The following is a 27,596-nucleotide window of genomic DNA, read 5'->3' as shown; positions in this document are numbered from 1 at the left end:
TGGTGGTGTTCTTGCTGCTTCAGAGTCTGCATCCTGGGTCGAGTGCTGCCGGAGGCACTTGGGGAATGGGAATGCTGGTGGAGTCATGGTGGCGTTCTTGCATCCTGGGTCGAGTGCTGCCGGAGGCACTTGGGGAATGGGAATGCTGGTGGAGTCATGGTGGCGTTCTTGCATCCTGGGGTGAGTGCTGCCAGTCATGGGATGATCCTGCGATTGGCAAACGTTACATTCATTTTGAAAACACTCAAGAGTCCGCGTGCAGAATGTGCAGTGCGCACGCAAACTTTACAGCTATCCACGCTGTTTGAAAAGTACAGTTAAAAGGTCAATAAGTGAAAGTTATTTGCTCCAAGATTCCTTGCTTCCAGCTGACCCAACACCAACTTGTCCTCTGACCTCTGCTGAGCCCATCAGAAAACTGCTGCAGCACCATGTGACTCCCTGATTAACTCCACAGGGGCTTGAAGCATGGCTAGAGGAAGAACCAACATCCTCTTGGCTTGCACCAAGTAGTTATCCTGGGATTGGGGAGATGGGAAGGGGCGTGAAGGAAAAGTAACTTTTTAAGATTAAAAATAAAGTTATGTTCTCCAATTGTATGAATGGAAGAGGGGCTGCGGCTCCAACCGTTTGCGCTCCCCTGCTCTCCCTGATACCTAACTCCTTCAGCTAGCTGTGATGCTATTCTCAGGGGAAGAAACTGGGTGAAGGCGTTCCCGTCATGCCGTGGAAACAAGCTGAAGTTTTATTTAAGTGAATTGTCACATTTCTGCTTATTTTACCTTGTTCTGTCATTGTTCAGCACTGTAAATTACTCCATTTATCTCGACTTCTATGATTCACTGTCTGGGCAAAGTTTATATATTTATTCATGTTAAATGTTATTCCTAGGTGGCTGTCTAGTGCACATTTCCTTTGTGTTTATGACCCATCTAAGCAGGAGGCATTGAAGGCACCAATCTACTGGATAAGCAAGCATCCTAAAAAGAGTTACTAATTCCTGTCAAGATCAATTCGAAGGTAAGCCCTGGTCCCTGCTGAAAGGTACACGATTTACAGACCAGCAAGAAGCGGTCCCGGCCTTATAACTGATTGACGACCGCCAAGAGGGAGGGTTACATGCCTGACGCTAAATTCTGGCATGAATCCCATCCTAGATATCTGAAAGACATTTGATATATTGTGCAGCTGACCAACCACCAGGCGGCTCACTACTTTCACTTCTTTCCTGGGTGATGGTGACATTTTACATGTTCAATACATATGATTGAGTTTTCTTTTAATTGAATATAATTGAAATACATTTTGATAGCTTGGAAAAATTGTTGCTCTCTTTTCATTTTATGTTGTTTGAAATATTTTCAACTATGCATTTGACACAAATATAACCCAGTTGCTACTCTGCCAAGAAACCCCAGCCTTATATTACTACTACTACTACTACTACTACTGGAATAAAAGGCCTGGACAGTCTGACACTACATTTCTGGCACCTGTAATGTATAACAATATTATTTTCATCATCATAAGTCAATTACTGTTGAGTAAGTCGAGACAGAGGATATAATTTGACTTAACCTAAGACCACATGGTTAGGTATTGGCAGGAGTGAGAATTCAAACACATCTGAAGAACTGTTCCAATTCCCAGCTTTGTGTCCTAATTAGATCCCATCTGCTTTGCCACTACTTAACCGGATAAGTCTTAAAAAAAAAAAAAAAAGCACTGCTTAGCTGGATAAGACAACCAGATAAGTATTGAAATGGCAGTTCTCAGACTATTTTGCTTATTTGGATAAGTAGCACTGTTCTTACACTTATCCAGATATTTTACTTAGCCAGATAAGTCTTAAAACAGCGCTAATTAGCCAGATAAAGCATTTTTTAAACTTTTCTGTCCTTTGCCGTCATTTATCCAGATAAGTCAAAACTTATCCGGCTATATTGAAAATACATACCGCATATCTTTTAGATACGCTGATATGTTCTTGCGTAGATTTGAGTATATTTTATGTAGTGTATACACATTTGCACGCACAATATAAAATGCATGTGCAGGCACAGCTGCACACATGGGGGTGCACGCGCTTGATTTTATTGTTATTCTCAAAGGCTTCTCCTAGTTTTGTGCATCAAGACAAACTGAAGTGTTGCCATGCTGTTAGTCATCAGAAGTCTGTGATCACACCATGCTCATCCCTTCAACATGTGATTATACTGCAAGCAGAAAAGAGACAACAGAGGAAGGGACCAGCAGCAGCAAGGATACGCCCATTAGATATATCTCAAATGATAAATTATTAGGGGTGTGATCTTGCGTAAGAAAACTGGCAAATACGCACAGGTTAAACTCATTTTTAAACCAGACTTACCTGTATATGGTTCACTTTGAAAATTATCCCACCAAAATCACCTGCACACAACTACTCCTACTAATCTGTATGCAGAAATATTTTGAGAAACTTAACTCACAAACATTTGAAAATCCAAAAATTACATGCGCAAGACCAAACGCCTCCCCAGCTCCACCTTTGGAACACCTCTGCTCAGTCGAGGTAAACTTACAATTATATACGTGCGTAACTTCAAAAGTTAGCCGGACAAACCCTTTTGAATACTCAACTCGTAAAACATGATGGAAAATTAAAGCGCATAAAGCCCATCTAATCTGCCCAGTTTCATTCCTGATACATGCCACAGACCAGGGGTGAGCAAACCCTTTGAGCCGCAGCCCACCTTCCATTCATGCCACTGGTTGAGGCCACCAAGATGGGTTATTATATATGAATAAAGAGAGAGAGACACACACATATATACACACCCGAAAACATACAAGAAGGGTATTCACCAGGCAGGCATACAGCCAACCGGTGGTTCAAAGGACCCATTTTGTTTCTCTTCCACTTGCTGAAAGAAGCAAGCTCACACATACACCAGCACAGAAAGGCAGACACCCCACGCCCCGATAGACACAGAAAGAAACAAAGATGCAGACACCCCACACCCAGACTGACAGAGTGCAAAATAGATACCCAGAAAGAGAGACTCAATTACCCCACACCGAGACAAAACACAGAAAGACAAAAACATCCCCACATGCACATACAGACACCCCACAGAGAGACAGAAACCCAACACCTAGACAGGCACAAACAGACCAAGACATACCACACAGACAGACAAAACAGACACCGCAGACAGACACAGAGAAAGGCACAGACACAACACGCTCAAGACAAACACAGGTACTTACACCACATCACACAGAGAAACACAGAGACACATCCGCCACACCCAGACCCAGAGAGAGACGCATCACACTCAGACACAGAAACCAAACACATCACAATGGTAAGGGCTGGAAACATTTTCAAAAAAAACTTAGGTGCCAGCCAACATTTTGTAAGAGCTGAAAAAACTCAGATCCTAACTTTTTTTTTTTTTTTTTGCTTTTTTACTCTTTTCACTAATCCTTCTTATTTTTCTCCCTATTTTTGTATTTTCTTCGTTTGCTCATACTTTTCCCTCATGCTTTGATTTACTTATTTAACTTTTCTACACTTTTTGCCTTTATTTTCCCTTCGTTCTCACCCCTCCATGTCCTCATTCTCTCTGGCCTCTTTCCATATTCCCTTCCCTAACCACATCACTTCTTTTCTCCCGACGGGCCACAGCTGTGATCTCTCTCCCTGGGTAGGGGGACCTGGGAGCAACAGGAACTCCTCCTGGGCTGAGGGTGGCAGCTTTTCCCGTGGAATACTGGGGTGGCTGTCCCCCCATGTCTCGTTCTGCCACAGAATAAGCAGCTCCCCCCCCCCCCACCCCCACAGGGACCTGCCACAGCGGAAGCAGCTCCTCTCCCTGGCCCAGAAAAAGAGACGCATGGCTAGGCCATGGCATGCTTACGTCCTGGCAGCTTCCTCACTCCAGAGCTTGCAGTGCCTCCCACAAAACCGAGACTCGACAGCGTAGCCATTTTATTTCTTCCCTGATTGGGTAAAACCACTGTGCCCCCCCCTTCAGGACTATTCAAGCACCCCAGGTTCCTCACCCCTGCTCCAGTTGATATAATGTATTAATAAGTCTCCTTAGTTTTTTAAGTTTTTAAGTTATTTTTTTTGTTTCACAATGTTACAATGTATCAATAGCAAGACACCTTAGTCTTACTATTTCTAACAGTTATAATGTAAACCGATGTGATATACTCCAATGAATGTCGGTATATAAAAACCAAATAAATAAATAAATATTACAGGTTTTCTTGAATTCAGTTACCGTTATTTGTCTCCACAGCTTGAAAAAACCCCAAATATGATTTAAATTATATTTAAACTAAACTTCCTAAAATTTGGACCTATGATACATTTGGGCAAATCCCAACTTTCCACTGGAACTCATACAAATTTATTAAGGCTCAGTCAAAGTTAGCTTGCCTGTATTAAAAAAATGTTCCTTGTTAAAAAGAGACGGTTCATGTCTGAATATATGACTAAATAAAATTAAGCAAAGTAATCCATAGAACACATTTTTAGGTTTGTATTAGAGATGCACCTGTAAATTGACTTATGGACCACATTTTCTAAAATTAGTAAAATTTATAAAAAAAATTTTTCCAGGGTCTTTACTAACAATACTGCTATAAAGATAGATCTGTGTCTCTCTGTCTCTATTTACAGTATGTATGAATACAGTATATACTACACACACACACATATATATATATATATCTAGGGGTAGATTTTCAAAGGGTTACGCGTGTAACCCTTTAAAAACCTGCCTGCGCACGCCGAGCCTCTGCGGTGCGATCACTGCCGGCTTTTGCACCTAACACCGCCATGTCTTCGCGGCGTCTGCCCCGGTGCCGCCCAGACTCCTCCTGTTCCGGTCTTGACGCCGCCCCTTTTTAGTGATCGCATGCAAAAAGTCCCTTTTCGTGTGCGATCGCTTTGAAAAATGAGCCCCCTTAGTTACTTCTGTACATCTTACATGCCTGGCAGATAGGTTCGCTTTCTGCCTGAAACTAGTGTTACTGAGAAACCTAACGCTCAGTAACACTTTCTCCCTTCCTGCAGATACCTAGTGAGCTACACAGAATAAATACAATGTGAAAAGTAATTTTCTTTTTTTGATGTTTTATTTAAGAGCACACTTTTCAAATCCCTTTAGGTGGGTAAACCCCTGTATAAACTGCCCTCCCTCAATGCAGCTAACAGTTCACAACACGCAGGCTTTTAAGCTGCAATTAGAGGAGGCACTCCCAGGGGCATGGTTTGAGCAGAACTGGAAATACATACATGGATTGCACTTTCAAGTTTGCATGTGCTATTTTCCTCATTAAATCTACCAACACAAAAAGCAGGTGCAGAAGTCCGCACGGAATTTCTCTTTTAAATTTGGCGCAATGTCCACAGGGGAAAAGTATGTCTCGCATTTTGCAAGGAAGCAGATAGTTTGAAAATTGCAACCCCTCCTCCCTCCTAAAGATATACAAGCCATGGAAAGGAGCCATCTGTTTATATCTCAAGTATTTGTGGGGAGGGAAGGGGAAGATTGAGGATGTGGGAGGCTGAATTAGCCCCTGACAAAGATCAATGGAAAAAAAGTCCGTTTAAAATTAACCTTCATCAAGACAGTCTGGTTCCATACATCAGGAAAGTAGTTAGGAGTATTTCCTAATCAGATTAGCAAGGCTTTCACCCACCCAACTGAGAAAAAAAGTCACTGTACTGATGGAAAAACAGCACTGCTTTGCACACAACCAATTACATGCAGATGATAAATTGCCTAATTATTTCAGCTCTCTGGCCCCATTCTGCATTTTTTTCTTCTTCCTTTTTCTCAGCTGCTGTTTACAGAACAAAACCCCCTGACTCTTGCTAATTAGTGAAAAAGAAAAACAAAAGATAACTTAAAAGGATGGGAATTTGCAAAAGCAACCTTTCAGTTGTTCTTTCAGACAAAAATAGCACTTGGCTGCTGATAAAAAATTAGTGCAAGGTAGTTGGGCAGAGCAAATCTCCTTTTCTCACCTCCCTGATTCCCTGCTGGCTCTGCTCATTTTGTTGTCCTATTTGTTTTTAAATGTATTCAGTCTCTGCCCTCTAAACATTTGCACATCAACGAAGGAAAATGCTAATCCAGGGATGTACATTCGTTTTGTTTTCGTTACTTTCTTTCTGCATATAAATTTGTGTGTTCACAAACTCACATTTAGGCATACAAAACTTATTTTATGCATGTGCTTCATTTTGCATGCAGATAAATTAAAACTATATCAAAGCCCCAAAATAGGAAAAGGCCATCTCTATAATAAATAACCACAAATATGAAGTCTCAGTCAAAACCATATTAAATTAATTATTATTTAAGAAACATAAAATTCGTATGACTGAGTGTAAGTGGAGGGAAGCTTTGGGCCCTGTATATTTTGATTTTAAGAGCCTCGTAGGTAAACAGCCTAATAATGACAGTTTACTGTTTTAAATCAATGGATTATAGTAGGGGTATGCACTGGAAAAATATCTCTTTCCTTTTTTTAAAAATTTCATATAGTTTCATTTTGTTACTTATGTGCATAAAATGCATTTAAATATTGTGACGTCAATAATGAGTAATTCAGCAAACAGACAAGTTATCTGGGTGAAGTTATCCGGATAATTTTTCAAACGAGATTCAGCAGAACACATCCGGATAAATGTTCCATTGAATATCCTTTCTATTGATCCTTCTGGACCTTTCAGCAGCTTTCGATACCGTAAATCACGCTATCCTCATCAACCAGCTAGCTGCGATAGGTATCTCTGGTTTAGCGCTCTCCTGGTTCAAATAGTTTCTAACCAACAGAGGCTACAAGGTAAAAATCCATAATAAAGAATCATCACGCCAAGACTCGACCATCGGAGTCCCACAAGGTTCCTCTTTATCCCCCACACTCTTTAATATTTACCTCCTACCACTCTGCCGACTCCTTACCAACCTCAATTTAATACACTTTCTCTATGCAGACGACATTCAGATCCTGATACCCATCAAAGAATCATACTCAAAAACCCTCGAATACTGGGAATCCTGTCACCAAGAAATCAAAAGCCTCCTCAACAGCCTAAACCTGGTACTAAACTCTGCCAAAACTGAAGTTTTACTCATAACTCCTGACAACAATCTCACAGCCTGTCTCCCAACCAACCTACAAACCACTCATGTGAGAGATCCAGGTGTGCTAATCGACAATAAACTGAACTTCAAAGCCCACATCAATAAAACCACCAAAGACTGCTTCTTTAAACTGCAAGTCTTAAAAAGGATAAGACCACTATTCCATGCCAAAGACTTCAGAACCATCCTCCAAGCCCTCATTTTCTCTAAACTGGACTACTGCAGCTCTACTCTACTTGGCCTCCCCTCCTCATACACAAAACAACTCCAAATGGTTCAAAACGCAGCAGCCCGTCTACTGACTAACACTAGGAGAAGAGACCACATCTCCCCAGTTCTACAAGACCTCCACTGGTTACCAATCCATTTCAGAGTCATTTATAAATCCATCACCTTGATATACAAAATCATTCACCAACATACCATAATCGACCTACAAATTCCGCCCCGTTTACACAAATCCACAATACCGACCAGGGAAGCCTACAGAGGATGCCTCATTGTTCCACCCATGAAAACCACTAAGCACAGCACCTTAAGAGACCGAGCCCTTTCCACAGCAGGACCACCGTTATGGAACTCCATCCCTCCAGATCTCAGAAACGAACCATGCCTCCTAACCTTTAGGAAAAGGCTAAAGACATGGCTTTTCAGGCAAGCCTTCCCGAACTCCACCTAACATGCACCATCAATAATTTCTCTGCTCAGAAGCTGTATATATTGGACTCCATATTTATATTGTACATTTGTATATAATTAACCCCCTCTATCTCTCTTTATTTCTTACAATCCCAGTTCATTAGCCCTTGTTAATTGTAACTGCTTCTTTTCATCACGTTATTTATGTTTTTGGTTGTATTCTTCGCACCCCTGTTTTCTGTAAACCGACATGATGTGAACGAGTTCATGAATGCCGGTATAAAAAAACCTTAAATAAATAAAATAAATAAAATAAATATACCTGGATAAAGTAAGCTGGGTAACTTTAGGTCAGGTGTTTTTCTGACCAGGTTTACCTGGCTAACTTTGTCCGGGCAGTATTGGAATATCAGCACTGCCTGGACAAAGTAAAACTGCACCCCAGGGATGCCCCCATCACCACATCTTTTTATTCGTGTACATTTTTGTTTGGCTAACAAGTTACCTAGACAAAATTTAGCCAGGGAGGAAGGGACATATTGAAATCTTGGGTTTTATTTGGGTAACTAAGAGTTACCTGGATAAACTCTTTGAAGACTGAGCTCTGTATGTGTTTATCATCAGGTCGATCCAGTAAGGGCAGGTAGGAAGAGCTGCGTTAGTGCCGGGCGAACCCGTGGTTGCCGCACACACAATCCAGCTCACCTACCGCTCGATCCTGTACTCTAATCTCATGCAAATGTAGGCAGCGTCCAAGAAGCATTAGGCGAAGCGTTAGGCCCGCGCAACCCAGTTTACCGTATAGGCGCTGTATTAAGCGCCTATACAGTATCCTGGGTGCGCTGGTACCTGTCATTTCAAATGACATTTGAAATGACAGGCACCAGGAAGTGGATCCCAACTTTAACCCTAAACCCCTAAAATCCCCTCCTCCCGAAGCGGCTCGACATGTGCCAACTTACCTTTTGTTGTTTTTCAGCCCTTTCAGCCTTCTCTGCCGTCCTCTCTGCCGTCCTCCGGAGGGGGGGGCAGCCGGCGGCGAAAGCAACTTGCAGCGGTGTCCCCCCCGGTCCCAGTTCTCTTGGCTCTCGATGACAGCGGGCTGCCTCCAGCGCTCACGTCACCAGCGGCCAAGAAATTAAAAGAAGAGCGCGGGTGCAGCCAAGGGGGAAAAAAAAAAAAGACATCACGCCCGCCCATCCCTGTGCTTTCATTGGCTTGAGCGCCCAAATTGACGGGCGCTCATGCCAATGAAAGCACAGGGAGACCGGGAGCTGCGCGGGGGGGGGGCCGTGCCGCTGCAAGCCACTTTCGCCGCCGGCTGCCCCCTCCGGAGCACGGCAGAGAAGGTTGAAGGGGCTGAAAGCAACAAAAAGTAAGTTGATAACATGTCGAGTTGCTTTGGGAGGAGGGGATTTTATGTTTTTAGGTTTCTTTTTGGGGGAAAGTTTGCTGTCTACCCTTACCCCTGCCTCTAACGCAGGGGTAAGGGAAGGCGGTAAATGAGCAGGTTAAACGCACGGCAAAACAGCAGGGTGAAATAGCGATAGTTGGGGCGCCCATTACTGTATGGGAGGGGATAGCTAATTCGATAGTTTACATCTGATATACATGCCGCGTGCGGAAGGGGTTACTCGGTGATTTAAAGAGGCGGTGAGGATGGATTAAAGGGGATAGTGTATTGCAGGAAGGGCTAACGCGGCAGGAAAGTGAGTAGAAAGCGGGTTAGGAGCGGGGTAAGCGCGGCCCCACTTTACTGTATCGAGCCGCATATTAGAGAAAGTCATTTGTTTGAAATGAATGATAAAATGCAATGAATGAGACCATTCTCATTTGTGGACCCCCAAAATGAATAGAGGGTGCCCACATATTAAATAAAAACTGTATACTCGTTTATGTTTCCCATTCAAGTCTATAGCCCACTGAAAGGTTCTGCAGTGAGACTAGTAAGTATAGCAACCAAGAAGTTCCTGAGTGAGCTAGTAGCCAGGTTGGCTCCCGTGTGCACAGGCACGCCGGATTTTCGTGTTTGCCCGCGCATGTGCGGGCGGGTAGCCTCCTCCGCGCGCAGAGGGCGGGAATTTTAGAAAAATATGAGCGACAATGCAATTGGGCCTAGACCAGTTCCCTCCCAATCCGCTCCAATTAAAGAGCGGACGGTGAGGGAACTTCCCTAACCCTAATCCTACCCTTCCTCCCTCTTCCTCTCTCCTCCCCTAAACCTACCCTACCTAACCACAATATTTTTGTTTTTATACTTATGTTCCTCTGGAGCAGAAGCAAACTCCATGCGCCGGCCGTCTAATGGTACTGTCCCAGCCTGTCCCTGCCCCGCCCCTTTCTTCAGCACTTGAGCGTGTATTGAGAATTATGCATGGGGCTGGGCCCTTTCGAAAATGCGCGTGCAGGGCCCAGCCACGCGCGTAACCCCTGAGTTTTATGCGTGCCGGGTTTTTAAAAATTTGGACGTTAGGTTCTCATCCTGGAGATCCACCTAAGCCCTGCTGGCAGCCAGCAGGGCTTAGGTGGATCTCCAGGATGGTCTGGAAGGCAAGAATCCGAGGGCACGCCAACATTAGGACAGGCAGCAGACCGAGGGAGTCAGAGACGGGCCAAGGTTGGAGCAGCTGTGGACAAATGCAATCAGGGCCAAGGAAGAGGTCAGGTCCAGGTGGTAGGCAATTGTGTTCAGGCCCAAGCAAGAGGTCAAGATCCAGAGAATCAGGCCAAGGGTAGATGAAGACACACATGGGAACACTGGACAAAACAAAGCGGGAAAAGACACCGCTGGACAAGGATAACAAGATGTAGCAAGGCTGGACAAGACGGCTGGATGAAGCAAGGCAACAAGCACGGCAAGGCAGAAGTCCCATTGCTGAGGCACTTGTGAGTCTGAGGAGCCCTTATATATCAAGGGCTGGATGACATCATCAAAGGGCACTGCGGGAAATTTCCTGATGCAGGCTCTTTAAGAGAGGGAGTTGTGCACATGCATGCGCCTTAGAAGGTTCCAGGACAGTAGCAGCATGGTGACATCCCTGCCACATCAGGGGGCAACTGGAGGCATTGGGGTAAGCACTGCGGTTTGTGGAGCTGACCTGCGAACCTTAATAGGTGGGAGAAGGTGGTATGTAGACAGAATGGAATACCAATCAAGGTGAAGCTTCCCTGCTCTTGATGATACTCTTGAGATCTTGCTACCACTCAACCGGGCTGCCATACCCTGACTCTACATATTATGGGTCCTGATGCCACTCTGCCTTGCTGCTATACCACATATGCCACACTTGAGGGTCTTGCTGCTATACTGCCTAGTTGCCATGCCCCTGACACTATATTTGGGGATCTCCCTGACATTCTGCCTTGCTCTTAAACTATACCTTGAAGGTCTGGCTGCCACTATGCCTTGCTGCCATACCCCAGACTCTACATCTTGAGGGTCTTCTAACCACCAACTCTTGCTGAGAATCCCCAGACTACACCTTGGGGGTCCTGCTGCCACTCTGTCTTGATACTATACAACTTATACTACATCTTGGAGGTCTTTCTGACACTCTGTCTTGCTGCCATACCCAAGACTCTCCCCCTCTTTGAGATGTTCTTGCTTAAGAGGTTAGGGCGGTTCAGTTTGGAGAAGAAATGGCTGAGGAGGGATATGATAGAGGTCTATAGAATCATGAGCAGACTAGAATGGGTAAATGTGAATCGGTTATTTACTCTTTCGGATAACAGAAAGACTAGGGGCACTCCATGAAGTTAACAAGAGGCACATTTAAAACAAATCAAAGAAAATTATTTTTCACTCAATGCACAATTAAACTCTGGAATTTGTTGCCAGAGGATGTGGTGTGGGCAGTTAGTGTAGCTGGGTTTAAAAAAGGTTTGGATAAATTCCTGAAGGAGAAGTCCATAAACAGCTACTAATCAAATTGATTTAAGGAATAGCCACTGCTATTACTGACATTAGTAGCATGGGATCTATTTAATGTTTGGGTATTTGCCAGGTACTTTGGGTTGGCCACTGTTGGAAACAGGATCCTGGGCTTGACAGACCCTCAGTCTGATCCAGTATGACAATGTCTTATGTTCTTATGTTGGTGATTGCTTGGCATCTCTCATGGTGCTTTGGGGTCTTCATGCCACTGTCCTGGGTTTTTTCCTGCACCTTTGCTTTTTTATTCCCTTTTTATGGAGCCCTAGGATGTTCATGACACTCTTGGGGCTGGATTTTCTAACATCGCACGGCTTTCTGAATCACGTGGTAACGGGGGCGGGGGGGCGAGCCTGCAAAAGCCGGCAGTGATCGCACCACCGCGGTGTTATCGCTGCCTGCTTTCACACCCAAAAACGCCACCGTGAAAGGTGGTGCTATTGGGCGTGCTACTGGTGGCGATAACAGGTCTTACCTTATCACCGCCAGCGAACTTTCTGCCGCATCCGCCCCAACTCCTCCTCTTCCGGTCCCGACTCCACCCCTATCTAGCTACTGCACGCGAAAAGGGACTTTTTGCATGCAATATCGATAGAAAATGACCCCCCTGGTGCCACATTACCCCTTTTATGCTTTTTTGGGGGATCATGCCACTGTTATTGGTGCCCTCTTTTGAAATCTTGGAGTGGTTCTTGATATTCTGGCTGCTTCTTTTTCTCCTGACGGTGCCTTGGAGAATACCTGCTACTGCTGATATCCTTTTGATCCTTTATGGTGCCTTAGGCTATTCATGATACTTTTGGTGTCACATTGCCACAGTCTTGGTGCCTTGGAGTTCTCTTCCCCTTCTGTTGTCTACCCACAGGTTTCATTAGAATTGATTAAAAAACCCTCCAATATTGAAGCTCAAAATAGGCTGAATTGCTTCCCCCATTGATTTTAATAGGAAACAAATAAAATAAATGAAATGAATACACAAACATTTTTTTTTTATTTGAAACTAATGAAACCAATGGAGTTGTCCTACAAAACAAACGAACAAAAATTTTGCTTTTGCACATCCCTATTATGTATAATATTATGATTGGTTATTCTAGTGCTGTGTTGTTTTTTTAATTTTGGTATTATGACGATGTATTATTATTTTAAAACTGATTTTGTTGTACCCAGAACACATTTGCTGATCAGGCAAATTATAAAGTTTAAATAAATAATTAAGAAAATAAGTGGATACAGGAGTCATTGCACTGACACTGTCCTTTCCTGCCTCTGAGTTCCGCTCAATATCTGGGGCTCTTCCTGGTTGACTTGAATCAAGAATGACAGTGGAAGAGAAAGATAAGATGGGTAGGAAGATGATAGATAGTGAAAATATTTTAATTTCTTAAAAAGAAAAATAGAATGTCAGTTGAAGACGAGACCCATGTTAAGTACAATAACCTCTTTAGATAATGTTGGCCGAATAAAAAGGTAGAGTCCGCAAAGAATCCCGTTTCTACCTCAGGACCAATTTAGCTATAACTCAGCATAACATTTCATTAATGAAAACCAGTTTTATAGCAGTTTCAGAATTCCTGTTATTGAGTGAACGTTTTTTTTTTGTGGTGGTCCTGAGAAAGGTAATTATTCTCCAACAATTTTTCAAAGATTATCTCTAAGTAGCTGTGAAACCTGTGACTTGATATATATCAGGTTACATGACATGAGGGTGATTTCATGAAAATACCTTTGTAAAGGAACAAATTCATATCTCTATATCTGTCTCTCTCTCTGTATAGCATATGTTCACATAAATATATACAATTTTGCAAGTGTGCCCACATATTGGCTGGTACCACAGATCAGGCTATAACACTGCAACATAAGGGACCAAGGTTTGGATCCTCTTATCCACTGAGGCCGGTAAGGTCAGGGAATTGATAACAGTAGAATTCATACATATAGTAAGTGAGTCAGAGTATGTTTTTTCACTGATGACAAGGTCTAATCTAGTGAATGTCTTTAGGTTGGGTGGACAGAAATTGGGTCCTGTCCACTGAAAGTGACAGCCTGCCACTGTCCTCTCCTGAGCCCTGCTTCCCTTCTCCACTGACACCATGCATGCATATAAGCCAGTTATGCATGATGCAGCAAAGCTCACAAACTTTGAAAGCATCCCCTGTGCTGTAGAACGTAAAACCAACCCTGGACTAAAGTGTGCCCAAACGTCCTTCAGGTATTCAGCCTCTCATTCCTGCACAGCTAGCCAGGCAGCCAACGCTCTGCCTGTAAGCGCAGGATCTCTCTCATTAATTAAGATGCATCTGTGTGGTTAGTTTCTGCAAATTAAGCTACTAACTCGCTGAAAACTACATCATGCAGAATCTTAATAAATGCTGAAATCTGATTGGTTACCGTTTTTTTGCCATCAGCTTTAAGTAGTTTTGTTAACTCTCTCTCTTACTCCTTATGTTTAGTAGGGAATCAAACAAACAAAAAAAACAAAACAAAACTACTTACGTGCTTTTCAGTGAACTCATCCACCTCTCTCAACAGCTTCTCCTGGCACCGAGGGTTGGTGGCCAACAAATAAGTGGCAAAAGAAAGCGAGTTGCAGGTGGTCTCATAGCCTGCAATAAGGAAGATGAAAGCCTGGCCTAAGATTTCATCTTCGGTCAAGATCTTCTGCACTTTCTTTAGTGGCGTTTTCTTATTGGATGACTCCTCATTTTGGAGTAAAAGGTCAGCTTGGTTAACAATGTCAAAATGGTCCACATCTATAGTGTCAATGGTGTTGCGTGCATCGAGCATCAGCTGCAGGAAATCTTGGCGTCTCTGAGGACATCAGGAGAGAAATGCACGAACATTAATTTAATCCAGAATAAAAAAGAAAAAACTAACAAACAAACATGTCAACACTACCTGGAACAAAACAAAAAAAAACTCGCTGACTTTAACTTAACCAAGGACAAAACATACATACAATTATATGGAAAAATGTTAATTTTGTTCAGAACAAAACATGTGCGGTTCCTATGCCACAAGGTGTATAGGATTTTATAGACCTAAAGAGATGTATGGTAAAGTGGAGATTCCCCCTTAGGGGAAATCTGTAAAGGGTGCCCAGAAAATTAAAGGGCAAAAGGTAGCATTGGAACTAGAGTGAGAATGTTCCACTGCCTGCAGGTCATTCTCTTGGTCAGGGGGTGTTACATGCCCTTCTTGACCGACAGTAGGGTACAGTCCCTATGGGCTGGGACAATAGGAAAAGTGATAAAAGCCCTGACTCTGGGGCTGCTCCAGAATGGAAAGGACAGAGACAGATTGAAGCTGTGATCCTAACTCAGGGTTGCAAAAGGGGAATAGCAGGAGTGGGGCAGAGATTTTCTCTTAAAAATATCAGAAAGCCTGCAGAAATAACTAAAGTGTTGCACATCCTGGTTTTGAAAATCTGAAAACAACCTGTGCTTAAGTGTTGTGAGAACCTGCTTGGACCAGGAAGCAAACTGTGCCAAGCAGGGACCTGCTATAGGACTCAGTGGATTCCTGTCTGCTGCATCAGAGGGAATCTCTCCCGGAGCGGAACAGGACGTTGTAAGGAAACATTTTAATAATGGAAAGGAAAAAAGGGCCAGGATAGGCCTGGGTAGAGACTGAGAAAAGGAGTAACGGTTACTGAAGGAAGAGAAGAGCTGAGTAAGAAGCAAGAAGTCATTTCTGTTCGAGGAGTACAGAGCTGATTAAGAACTGTACATTTTGGTTGATTACCTCTAGTATTTGATGTTTGTCAACATGTTTTATTCTGAAAGAACTATAGTAAACTATTTTTATGTTGGGAGCACAACTTTTGGCTGGACGTTGTTTTTTTTTTTCATTCTGGAGTGTCCTTGCCCCAGCACTGGCCCTGCAGTTTATCCTACTCCCAGCTCAAGGCCCCAGAGACTTTATCCCCTACCTTGGGAGAGAGATCCCTATGCTCCTCAAAGCTGGGAAGGAGATCCCTGGTAGAACGGAGGGGGTTACACCTGCAGATGTTAACCTAATCCAGAAAGAAGCCCCCCTCACCAGCGTAACTTAATCCAAAAAGTATAGTGCTTGCAGTTGTTAACTTAATACAAAATAAAATACATTCAGATATCAAGTTAGTTCAAAATCTTTAAAAAAGAAATTGCGTTAATTATAATACAAAACATGCTCACAGATGGCAGCTTTAACCAACACACAAAAACTACACAGAAGGAAACAGTTTAACTAAAAAGAAAGGGCTAAAAAAAATCTGTTTATTTCATTTTAAATGTGGTGAATGTAGTGTTCGTAACAGTAGGAAGTTAACAATACTGACCACAGCAGTAATTCTCAGAAGGATTTTGGTGGCCTCAGAGTGCAGCCACTATCTCTGGCTGGTGGCCACATTGACAATTTTCCCTTAAATATTCAGTTAACATTAGGAAAAACAAATAGAGAAAAAACAAAACCCTTATAACTATGCCCCCTTTTTTTTTTTTTTTTTTTTTTTTTTAAAGATCTCCTTCCCTATATATACCCAATAATCTAAATCCCACCATCCCCACCCCTCTCTCAATCCCCCTGTCCCCATCACTTCCCCCCCCCTCTAGCCCATCTAGACCACTTTCTCTTTTAGTACTGCTTCTTGACATTTGCTTCCCCATTCCCTCTGCCAGCATTACCCCCACTACAACTGCTGCTGCTCCTGACTTTCCTCAAACCAGACCCTCCTTTTACCCCCCCCCCCCCCCCCCCCCCACGCAGTCACCTGTGTTCTCCCTCTCCTCCTCCCTGCTGCTGGGGCTCCTCCAACCACCATCCTCCTCCTGTACAACCGCTGATGTACCTATGGTTCTCTGCAGCTCTCAGTAAATTAGAGCCACACGGTACTCATATTTCATCCACATCAGCAGAAGGGTACAGGCACCATGTGGCTCAAACTCACAAAGCCACGGGGAGTCATAAAAGTGGCAGTAGTTGCACAGGAGGCTAGGGAGCAAAGGAGCTAGGCAGCAGCGGTTAGCAAGCCTCCAACGCAGGAATGGCCATTAAAAAAAAAAAAAACCTTGCATTTAAAAAATACTGGACTAGAGTTAAATACAGTGAGCAAAGGAACTAAGCAAACTTCCCCGACAGCTCAGTCAATACACCTCCATCCTGACTTGCAACATCTTTAGCTATCTGGATATTGGGTCCTCATAGTTTTCTTAGTGCACCTCAAATATAACCTATAGCATCCTTTTGCTATTTGAGCTTCAAATAATTCTGCAAATGACCTTCAAGTCTGACCTGCAGCACACTCTGCTATTTGCTGGCCCCATGTCACAACGGTCTATGCACCATCATCCCTGGGGTGTGGCAACTAGTCGATGCCCCATACAGCCGTGCCAATGTATTGTAATCCTGCTGGCTCCAGGTCCGGCAGCTCTCATCATCATGAAAAAAAAATGACACTGCCTAATTTCCAAGAGCTGATGAACCTGGGAGCATTCAGGACAGTAAAGCTGTTGACATGGAAGGGTATCGCCAGCTGCAATGCATTTAAGTATCAAATCAACTTGCAATTTGAACAAATATTCACTAGGATAATGAACTACAAATTTGTGGGCACAAGAGCCTCAGAGAATTTAACATAAAAACTACAATTTGTTAGGGCTGGTAGTACAGTATGGCAGATGGAGATAAAAGCTATCAAATCTGGCAACATTGGTTGGTTTATTCTATCCATTTACTGTGTTGTCTCAAACAGGTAATTACATTTACTGAACACATACTCCAACTATAAGCAGTTCATGACTGAGGTGTTGCATCCGTGTGTAGTATTATCTATACTGAGGAAACTTATACATTTATAAAAGCAGGGCCGGATTTAAGATTATGGTGAACAAAGAACATAAGAATTGCCAGGCTGGGTCAGTCTAAGGTCCATCAAGCCCAGCATCCTGTTTCCAACAGTTTCCAATCCAAGCCACAAGTACCAAGCAGATTCCATAAAGTAGATCTAATTCCTGTTACTTATTCCTAAGGATAGAAATAACTTTCTTTGGTCTACCTGCTAAAAGCTTGTTATGACTTTTTCTCCAGGAAATTGCACAAACCTCTTTTAAACCCCGCTATGCTAGTTGCCTTGATCTCGTCCTGTGGCAACAGATTCCACAGCTTCACAGTGCACTGAGTGAAAAAGTGCTTCCTTTGATCTATTTTGAATCTGCTGGTTGTTAGTTTTATGAAGTATTCCCTTGTTTTAGTATTATTTGAAAGGGAAAACAACCATTATTTATTTACTCGTTCTACCCCACTCATGATTTTATAAACTTCTATCATGACCCTTTTCAGTAGTCTCTTCCACGCTGAAGATCCCTAGCCTGGTTAGCCTCTCATCACAGGAGAGACGTTCCATCCTTTTTTATCGTTTTTGTCGCTATCCTCTCCACATTTTCTAGTTCCAGGATCTCCTTGAGATGGGGCAACCAACAACTACACTGTTGTGAACAATGTGACCGTGAGCTCCTTTTGCCGTGGCACAATCGGCGCAACCTTGTGGGCTGGGCTCTTAAGGTTTGCGCTGACAGCGAGTGAGCGAGTCTTACCTCGTGCCAGGCTATGACAGAGTCCAAGAGTCTATACCAGGGCAAAGTGAGGCTGAAGGCTGATGGCTTGCACAGAGTGGGGCTGAAGCCTGGAACGGAGCAAGGCTCGGAAGCAGGCAAACAGAACTGAACAGAAATGTGGGCTTGAACAAGACTGGACGCTGGAACCAGGATGAGACAGGAACCAGGAGACCATGCTGAAGCAAGGCAGAAACGTCTGAAGAGCCCTTTTATAGGACAACTGGCAGTGACATCATCCCAGGGCACTGCGGGCTTTTCACAGTGCAGGCCCTTTAACCGAAATAATGTTCCGCACACGCCCAGGGGACAGCCAGAAAGGAGCGTTGGCATCTGCCGCGCGTCAGTGGCGTTTCCATGCCGCAATGATAGCAGTGGTGGTATCGGGGTGAGTGAAGCCGCTTGCGGGCCCTTTCCCGCAAGTGCTGAATGTGACATATACATAGTACTCAAGGTGCACCCTAGCTCAATACAGAGGCAATATTTTATTCTTAATTTTTTTGGTTCATTCCTAAAATTCTATTTGCTTTTTTGACCACCGCTGTGCACTGAGCCAAGGATTTCAACATATTGTCCAGAAGGACTCCCAGGTCCTTTTCCTGGGTAGCGACTCCCAGTGCAGAACCCAGCATCGTGCATCTGGAGGTAGGATTATTTTTTCCCTACGTGCATTATTTTGCACTTTTCCAAATTAAATTTTATCCAGAGAGAGAGAGAGAGAGAGTGCTGGCAGCAAAGGATCAGGGGCAGAATGTTTTGTCCCCAGAAATCAAAGAGCAGTAGCGGGGAGTCTCAGTTTTTAGGGACCTTCAGAATTTAGCACCCTAGGCACATGCCCATGTTGCTTATGCCTAAAATCAGGTCCTGTACAAAAATAATCATCACAGTCAATATAATAGCCACATCATTTGAAAAGTTCAGGGGACAGGGATACAGAAGAAAGAAAAGAGCCAGGGAGATGCTGGGAGCAGTAAGACGTTTATGTGTGGCAAAGGATTATATTAGATCATTGTTCTAATGATATTTAAATATTATTTTACATGACAGGAGGACAAGGAACAGTAGTGACAGAGGCATATTTTATGGATTTTTGGTTCTGCTGCCAGCAAACCACTCTTAATTTAGGACCGCCTGCTCACAGAGACCAGAACGTGCAACATGCTCTCTCCCATCAAGCAACCTTCGAAATGAGAATGCTCATTTTTCTGCGTTAAGATGAGATATATATATAACTCCAGAGAACACAAAAATATTCACGGGGCCCTTCGATCTTTAAGGCACCTTGTGGGTAAATCTCCTGGCATGGCATCAAAATCACCAGCCAAAATTTATTAAAAGATGCTATGCACATTGAAAAGAGGAGGGATCTGCCTTTAACTCCCATCCTTAGGGAGGATACAGGGGGGGAGAAACGGATGATGGGGTGGGGGCTGTCTGGATGGACATTAGGAACAAGAACAATAGAACACAATCAGATGGTACGTGCTCTGAAATGAACTACAATTACTTGACCAGATGTGGACAGCAGACCTGCTGGGACAAGTAGTAATAATGGAAGGGCCTTAACTACCCAGAGATAATGAAAGAAGTAAATCAACAAGGTCAGGGAAGGTTTCTAGATATACGAAAGGACTGTTACCTCTCTCGCTAAGCACCCCCAACAGATAAGAACTTGTCTTTACAAACCAGGAGGGTTCACTCACCTGGGCTTCTGCCACAAGCAGTATAGAAATATTTTAAATAAATAAATACAATACTGTGAAGAGATGCAGGTCATACAGCATTTGGGGGAACAGTGATCATAGCATGATCTACAAAGAGGGAAAGAGACACCGACAAGCCAAAAAAAGGCAAGCTATTACATTTTTTACAGCATTAATTTTAACCTTGCGTACAGTTTGCTGATTCAGGTAAACTAGGACACAGAATTTATTGGAAAAGAGATTGAAGAGAAATGGGAGATATTTAAAAAGATTTGACAAGGCTGCCAAGGACCATGGGTAAAAAAAAAAGATATATAAGATCAGAAAGGTAAATTGCATCTAGTTGACAAGAACTCAGGACAAAAACCTGCAAAAAGAAGAGTCTTGTATATAATGAAAGGGGAAGAGGCAGTAACCCGGCTTGTAAAAGAGAATGTAAGAGTAGTTAGACAAGTTAAAATTAACAATGGCTGAAATGCTGCCATCATCCCCCAAAAGTTATTTAAATATAATAATAAAATGAGGGTAACGGAAGCTAAACCCAGGCTCCAATCTCAATCCGGTTAACTTTAGTCCTGCTCTGGTCAAAATGATTTGCCTGGGTAACTGCGGCAGGCCAGCACCAAACATCAGTGCCAACCAGCCAAAATTTCACTGTGCTCATGAATCGTCCCTGGCCCTGCTGCTTTTTGAATGGGCTAGCTTTCTCACAGGCTACGATTTGCCCAGACACAATTTAGCAGGTCAGCAGGGGGGTGAAGTTTAACACAGCAAGAACTGTCTGGCTAACTCCCAAACGGAAATCTATCAAAGATACACCAAACAGTACAGCGAACTGATAAAACTAAACAAAAACAATCTAGAGCTGTGCTCTGTCGCTGTCAAATGAATGAACTTCTAAATGATGTATATAATGTATTGTGATTATTTTAAATAAAGTATGTGCCTACACAATGAGTGGTATATATTTTGTCGAAAAATGTAAACTTGTTTACCAAAATGATAAGTGGAGTTAGAGAAAGGTTTCATACGTAGTGTAGGTGCCCAGCACCACTATTCAGTGGTCTATAATCATTAACCTTCCTCCTCCTCAGATTCTTTTTTATAATTTTTTTTGAAATTTCTATTGTCCCAAAGAAAACCTGAAGACTCTTCCGTGGCAATGTATTATTTTTATATGCGTGTTCTGCAAGTATTAACTATATGAGACTATAAAAGATGTTAATAAAGAGTATAAAACCAGACTTCCCCGATTATAGTTGGTGTGTCCATCTGCTTGCTGATGATCCCGACATGTTTCAGACGTGAAAAGCCTTTCCTCAGGGGCCTTGATGTATTTTGAGAACCAACTTCACAGAGTCTGTAAACTCTTTGCTCTGCTGTTCCTCAAGAGCTGAAAGTCTCTGCCACATGGCGATCTTCCTCTATCGATCGCCAGGAAGAATGACTCCCAAACGGGCAAATTCAGTATGGTGTGCTCGGCCAAGCGCACTTTTAGCCCCGGTTTGGCCGCGCGTTTTCGACATGCTATTTTTACCCCTTATACAGTAAGGGATAATAGCGCGTCGAAAACGCGCAGCCAACCCCTCCACCCCCCCCCCCCCCCGAAACTAATAGTGCCCGCAACATGCAAATGCATGTTGATGGGCCTATTAAGTTATTCCCACGCGATACAGAAAGTAAAATGTGCAGCAAAACCGCACATTTTACTTTCAGAAATTAACGCCAGCCCAAAGGCAGAAGTTAATTTCGGCCGGCACCAGGAAAGTGTACAGAAAAGCAGAAAAAACTGCTTTTCTGTACACCCTCCGACTTAATATCATAGTGATATTAAGTCGGAGGCCCCAATTTAGCCGGCGTCCGTTTTCCGAACCAGTGGCTGTCAGCGGGTTCAAGAACAGACACCGGTAAAATTGAGCGTCGGCTGTCAAACCCACTGACAGCCGCCACTTCTGTCAAAAAGGAGGCACTAGGGACGCGCTAGTGCCCCTAGCGCCTCCTTTTACCGCCGGCCCTCATTTAAATACTCGATTGTGCGCCCAGGAGAGTGGCCTGGGCGCGCGTCAGGAGAGTGGGCGCTCGCCTCGGAGTGCCGGTTCTCCCGCGGTTTTTAACTGTAACGGCCCGAAAGTTAAGTGAACAAAAGCCTCTGAATATCGACCCCCATAATCTAGAGCACACTTGTACCAGGTTCCAAATAAAACTGGTGTTCCATGCGTCTAAGTCACAGAACCATTGCCACAATGGTTGGGCTAGTCAAAAACAAGTGAGGGAATAAAAATAGGGACCATCCCCAGTAACTGTGCACAAAGGATGTTGGCACAGAGTAACTGGTCCAAAAAGGGGGAGTGGATACAGAAGGATGCAAGGTTTCTATTTCTGGTTGGAGTGGGAAATAAAATTACTAAGAGGATAATGACAAAGCTGAAACTCCAAAAGACATTTTTACTGTAGTATTTATGATGGAAAAGTCACTTGGGGAAGAGGACCAAACAACAGGTTTGTTGGGTATAATGAGGTTGGCATAAAACCAGGAACACAAAAGAACTGATGTGTAAAAATGCATAAGGCACCAACATCTGTTGAAATTCATCTAAAGGTATTAAAGGAAATGAGTGAAGCTGTTGCACAATTACTGGATATTCCAGAAATCAATTAGGATGGGGTAGGTTCCTTAGCCAAGACAGCAGTCAAAGGGTACACGACGCAATCAAAAAGGGACCTAAATCAGAAGCAGACAATTGTAAATCAGTTAGCTGAATGTTAATTCTGGGGAAAAAAAAATACTAGAACACTTTATAAAAAAAGATATAGTGTGTGTGGTAGGGAACTTGCAAGCAAAAGGACAAAGAAGCCTTTAGGACACCCTTACAAATATCACCTTGGAAATGTATGGAAGGCCACTGAGTGTCCTTAGATATTCAAGATGTTTCTAAGCCTGGGGGAGGATATTGATTCTAAAATTTCTGGACAGGCCAGAGGATCACACAAGAGAAAACTGTATTGCTTCAGGAGCAGGCTGCTGCTATCCAAGCTGCAAACAACACTCTATCGGGCCGATACAGTAAAGTCTGCGGGAGAGCAGGCGAACACCCGCTCTCCCGGCGCGCGCACAGGCCACTCTCCTGTCTGCGTGATTCAGTATGCAAATTAGGCCCGGCGGTAAAAATAGGTAAAAAGAGGCGCTAGGGACACTAGCGCGTCCCTAGCGCCTCTTTTTGGACCGGAGCGGCGGCTGACAGCGGGTTTGACAGCCGACGCTCAATTTTGCCGGCGTCGGGTCTTGAGCCCGCTGACAGCCACGGGTTCGGAAACCGGACGCCAGCAAAATTGAGCGTCCAGTTTTCAATCCGCGAGCTGACTTCAAATTTTTTTTTTTTAAGCTTTTGGTAACTTTCGGGACCTCCGACTTAATATCGCCATAATATTAAGTCGGAGGGTGCACAGAAAAGCAGTTTTTACTGCTTTTCTGTGCACTTTCCCGGTGCCCGAAGAATTTAGCACCTACCTTTGGGTAGGCGCTAATTTCTGAAAGTAAAATGTGCGGCTTGGCTGCACATTTTCCTTTCTGAATTGCGCGGGAATACCTAATAGGGCCATCAACATGCATTTCCAGCGGCAGGCTGAAAACCTGGAAAAATGTAGCCAGAGTTCAAAATGTTACTACTCCTGCTTTGTTCACATGTTATATCCTGGAAAGAACTGCACGTGTCTAGGGAGGCTATTCTCTCCGATCCACCGTTTAAATCTACAGGATCAAATATAGTGGAAGACGAAATACCAGAACATAATCCTCCTGAGGAGGAAATGAATCTGACTCAGGAACTGAAGCCTGCAGAAGAGAAAATGATAGGCAAGGCTACATTCATGGGTTCTTTCATTTTCGCATAAGCCAAAAACTGGATCCTGAAATTGTTTTTTTGCTAATTGTTTTGTATTTCTTTGGTTAAAAAAATCTGTATTTTTATGGGTGTTTCAGGCACTTTCCAGGCTAGGCTCCCCTGTCAGGAGGCAGAGCAAATAGGAGCAGAATTTATGTTACAGTGCCCTGAAAATGTTCTATGAAACAGGGGAAAAATAAATGTAGTGAGGCCAATAATCAAAAAAGTTTCAAACAGCTAACTTAAGGGGTCATTTATCAAAGTGCTATATATCGTTGTGTGTTCGCATGTGTTAAGGCATTTTCACATGTGAAAAGCACCTTTGACGCATGCGAAAACACCTTTATCGCATGGTGCGATGTAAATTAGGAAAAGGGGAGGGGTTTGGGGTGGGATTTCTGGCCAAGTGGGCCGGCTTCCCAATTTGCAAAGCCATATCGCATGGCTTAACGCAAATGAAAAAGGTGTAGTTAAAATCCGCGTTAAAGCCGTGTGATATGGCTTCATTGCACTATGCAATGTATTCGCAAATAGCATTTTCAGTTGCTAGGAGAGAGAACCTAGCACCACAGGGGTAGAGAGACAGAGACAGACAGAGACAGAGACAGACTAGCTATAAGGCCCTCATACTAGGTAGGTATTTATACCTCTATATAAGGCCCACCTAGCTACTCGAGGTAAGGTTTAGGTATTAGTGTAGGGGTTAGGGGCCACTTTGACATTCAGAGTGCGACGTACGAATAGAACAGTGCACTCTTGTGAAGATTTGATGACCTTTGGAGTGAGGAAACTCACACAAAGATGAGATTTGTACAGTGTTCTCTCAACCTAGCTTGATGTTACCCAGGTAGAGAGTCCATCAAGCTGGGTTGAGAGAACATTGTACAAATCTCATCTTTGGTTGAGTTTCTTCACTCCAAAGGACATCCCTTTGGCCTCAGCAACCTTAAGGGTGTTCACAAAATGCATTGCAGTAGTGGCAGCACAGCTTCGTTGGCAAGGGCTCTGTGTATTTCCCTATTTAGACAATTGGTTGGTGATGGATCTATCTCATAAGAACATAAGATATGCCACACTGGATCAGACCAAGGGTCCATCAAGCCCAGTATCCTGTTTCCATCAGTGGCCAATCCAAGTCTCAAGCATCTGGCAAGTACCCAAACATTAAATAAATCTCAAGCTACTATTGCTTATTCATTAATAGCAGTTTATGGGTTTTTCCTCTAGGAACTTATCCAAACCTTTTTTAAACCCAGTTACACTAACTGTGTAACCGCATCTTCTGGCAATAAATTCCAGAGCTTAACTATGTGCTGAGTAAAACATAATTTTCTTTGATGTTTTAAATGAGCTACTTGCTAACTTCACGGCGTGCCCCCTTGTCCTTCTATTATCAGAGAGTAAATAACTTATTTACATTCAGGCCGATTCAGTACTGTATGCTCAGGCCGAGCGCACTGTTAGCCCCCGTTTGGACTTGTGTCCAACCCCTCCCCCGAAACTAATAGCGCCCTCAACATGCCTGTGCATGCTCAGAACTAAGTAAAAGTCTTACTAAGCATGCGCAGGAGTTCCATGGTGCACATACTGCCTCTTAGAGCTGGGTCCATGTTGGTGGACATCATGCACGTGTTATGGCTAATCTGTGCTTGCTTGTCCGTGGGAAGTCTCTTGCTTCTAAAATGGGGATCGGTCCAAAATTATAACACTACACGATGCACCAACTTACATAAGTTCTTGCCAATTAGGAGCATGCATTATGTATAGTGAAACTCTGGCAACAGCTGCCTTCCTAGAAAGCTGTTTCAGAAAGTATGATGGAAAAGATAAGCTTGTTGAGCAATGTGGATTTATAGGGGTTGAAAGATAAATCACTTATATTTGAAAATGGAGCTGACAATGTTAATAATATCAGCGATGTTAGTATTCTACATAGAGTTATTTAGATTGCTGAAATAAGCTTGCTGATGTGATGTTTTACAGATCAGCGCACACGCCAGTCCTCAAGAGACCCCATTCCAGGTAGTCCACATCATCTTCTTGGTTAACAGAGACACTAGAAATGGCAAGGCCAGCAGAATTAGAAAAATGTGTCAATGAAGACATGCTTACACTTCCTGCATGATGAACTCTCTCTCTCTCTCAAACATGCTAAACTACAGGCTGTGCTATATGGAGGCTAGAGCCATAGCAGAAGAAGCATTCACATCACAGTTCCTGTCAGGTTCCTATGAGTCTGAATTCTTCTGCACACCTCCATCACTGACTTGTTACAAGGACACAAGGAGAAAGAAAGAGATGGAGTCTGGAGATGAAGGCAGCTGTTGGATAATGTATGTTATTTACAGAGTATGTAAGTTATGTATTATACAGGTATAGGCCAGATGTTCTAAAAGTGTTTCTCCTATTTTGTATCCATTGGGGGAAAAAAAACCTAGCACATCAGTCTCTCAGCCTTTAAGATATAGAGCCAGGGTGAAAATCTATGATAGGGTCACTGAAAAACACAGCAGCCAGGAGAAGGGGAGGGCATAGCTATGACTGTAGCAGCCAGTAGACAGTACACAGATCCAGAGGAAACCAAAGAGCAGTAAGCTCAACTATAGAAAACAGCCGCAGATGGCGCCAGCACGTTTCTTCATCAGTACTGGTTTTCTTTAGTGTAACTCTGGCTTCAGGTCTGCCTCATGTTTGTGGCCAGGCAAACTCAAAAATTCTAAGCCACCTCCTGTACAGAAATAAAACAGTATCATTTCAAGTATTCAAACCTGAGGAGTTTTCACTTATTTTCTTTTATTTCAACTGACTGGAAAATAATCATCTCTAGAAGAATAAATAGTGAGGCTAAATCGTTCATTTTCTCAATAGAGAAAGGAGAATAGTGGCGTGCCCCAGGGATCTGTAGTAGGACTAGGGATGTGAATCATTTTTCTGATGATTTGAAATATCGTGTACGATATTTCAAAATTTGTCAGATTTCGGAGACCCCCCGAAACAGATAGGAACCCCACGAATGGTCCGTGTGGTTTTCGTATCATTCTGGGGGTAGGGGAGAAAGGGAACACAAAAAAGAAAAACCCAACCCCCCCCAAACTCACCCCGACCCTTTAAATATAATTCTTTAGAATCCCCCACCCTGCCGACCCCCCCAAAATGTTCTTAAAATACTTGGTGGTCCAGCGGGGGTCCCGGGAGCGATCTCCGGCTCTCGGGCCATCGGCTGCCAGTAAACAAAATGGTGCCGATGGCCCTTTGCCCTTACCATGTGACAGGGGCTACCGGTGCCATTGGTCAGCCCCTGTCACATGGTAGGAGCAATGGACGGCCGGCACCATCTTTAAACATGGCGCAGGCCATCCATTGCTCCTACCATGTGACAGGGGCCAGCCAATGGCACCGGTAGCCCCTGTCACATGGTAAGGGCAAAGGGCCATCGGCACCATTTTGTTTACTGGCAGCCGATGGCCCGAGAGTGGGAGATCGCTCCCGGGACCCCGCTGGACCATCAGGTATTTTAAGAATGTTTTGGGAGGGCCGCTGGACCACCAGGTACTTAAAGAAAGTTTTTTGGGGGGTCGGGAGGATGGGGGATTCTAAAGAATTCGATTTAAGGGTCAGGGCTCGGGCGCAGCCGATTAAAATGCAGCCGATTAAGACACCACGAAATGGAATGCTACGAATCGTGGGAATGAAAA

General features: G+C 43.6%; 1 protein-coding gene across 8 annotated transcripts in view; it reads right to left on the bottom strand.

Annotated features, from left to right (window-relative positions):
- The window catches only part of TBXAS1 (thromboxane A synthase 1), a 396,138-nt gene that overhangs the window by 72,607 nt on the left and 295,935 nt on the right, over positions 1-27,596 (bottom strand). For all 8 annotated transcript variants that reach the window (XM_029599777.1, XM_029599780.1, XM_029599776.1 and 5 more), the window contains exon 10: positions 14,224-14,538. In XM_029599777.1, coding sequence (XP_029455637.1) covers positions 14,224-14,538 — 315 coding nt within the window. The remainder of the gene's footprint in view (positions 1-14,223; positions 14,539-27,596) is intronic.

Source organism: Rhinatrema bivittatum, chromosome 4, assembly GCF_901001135.1.
Source record: "Rhinatrema bivittatum chromosome 4, aRhiBiv1.1, whole genome shotgun sequence".
NCBI lineage: Eukaryota > Metazoa > Chordata > Amphibia > Gymnophiona > Rhinatrematidae > Rhinatrema > Rhinatrema bivittatum.
This window is presented reverse-complemented; position numbering and strand designations above follow the sequence as displayed.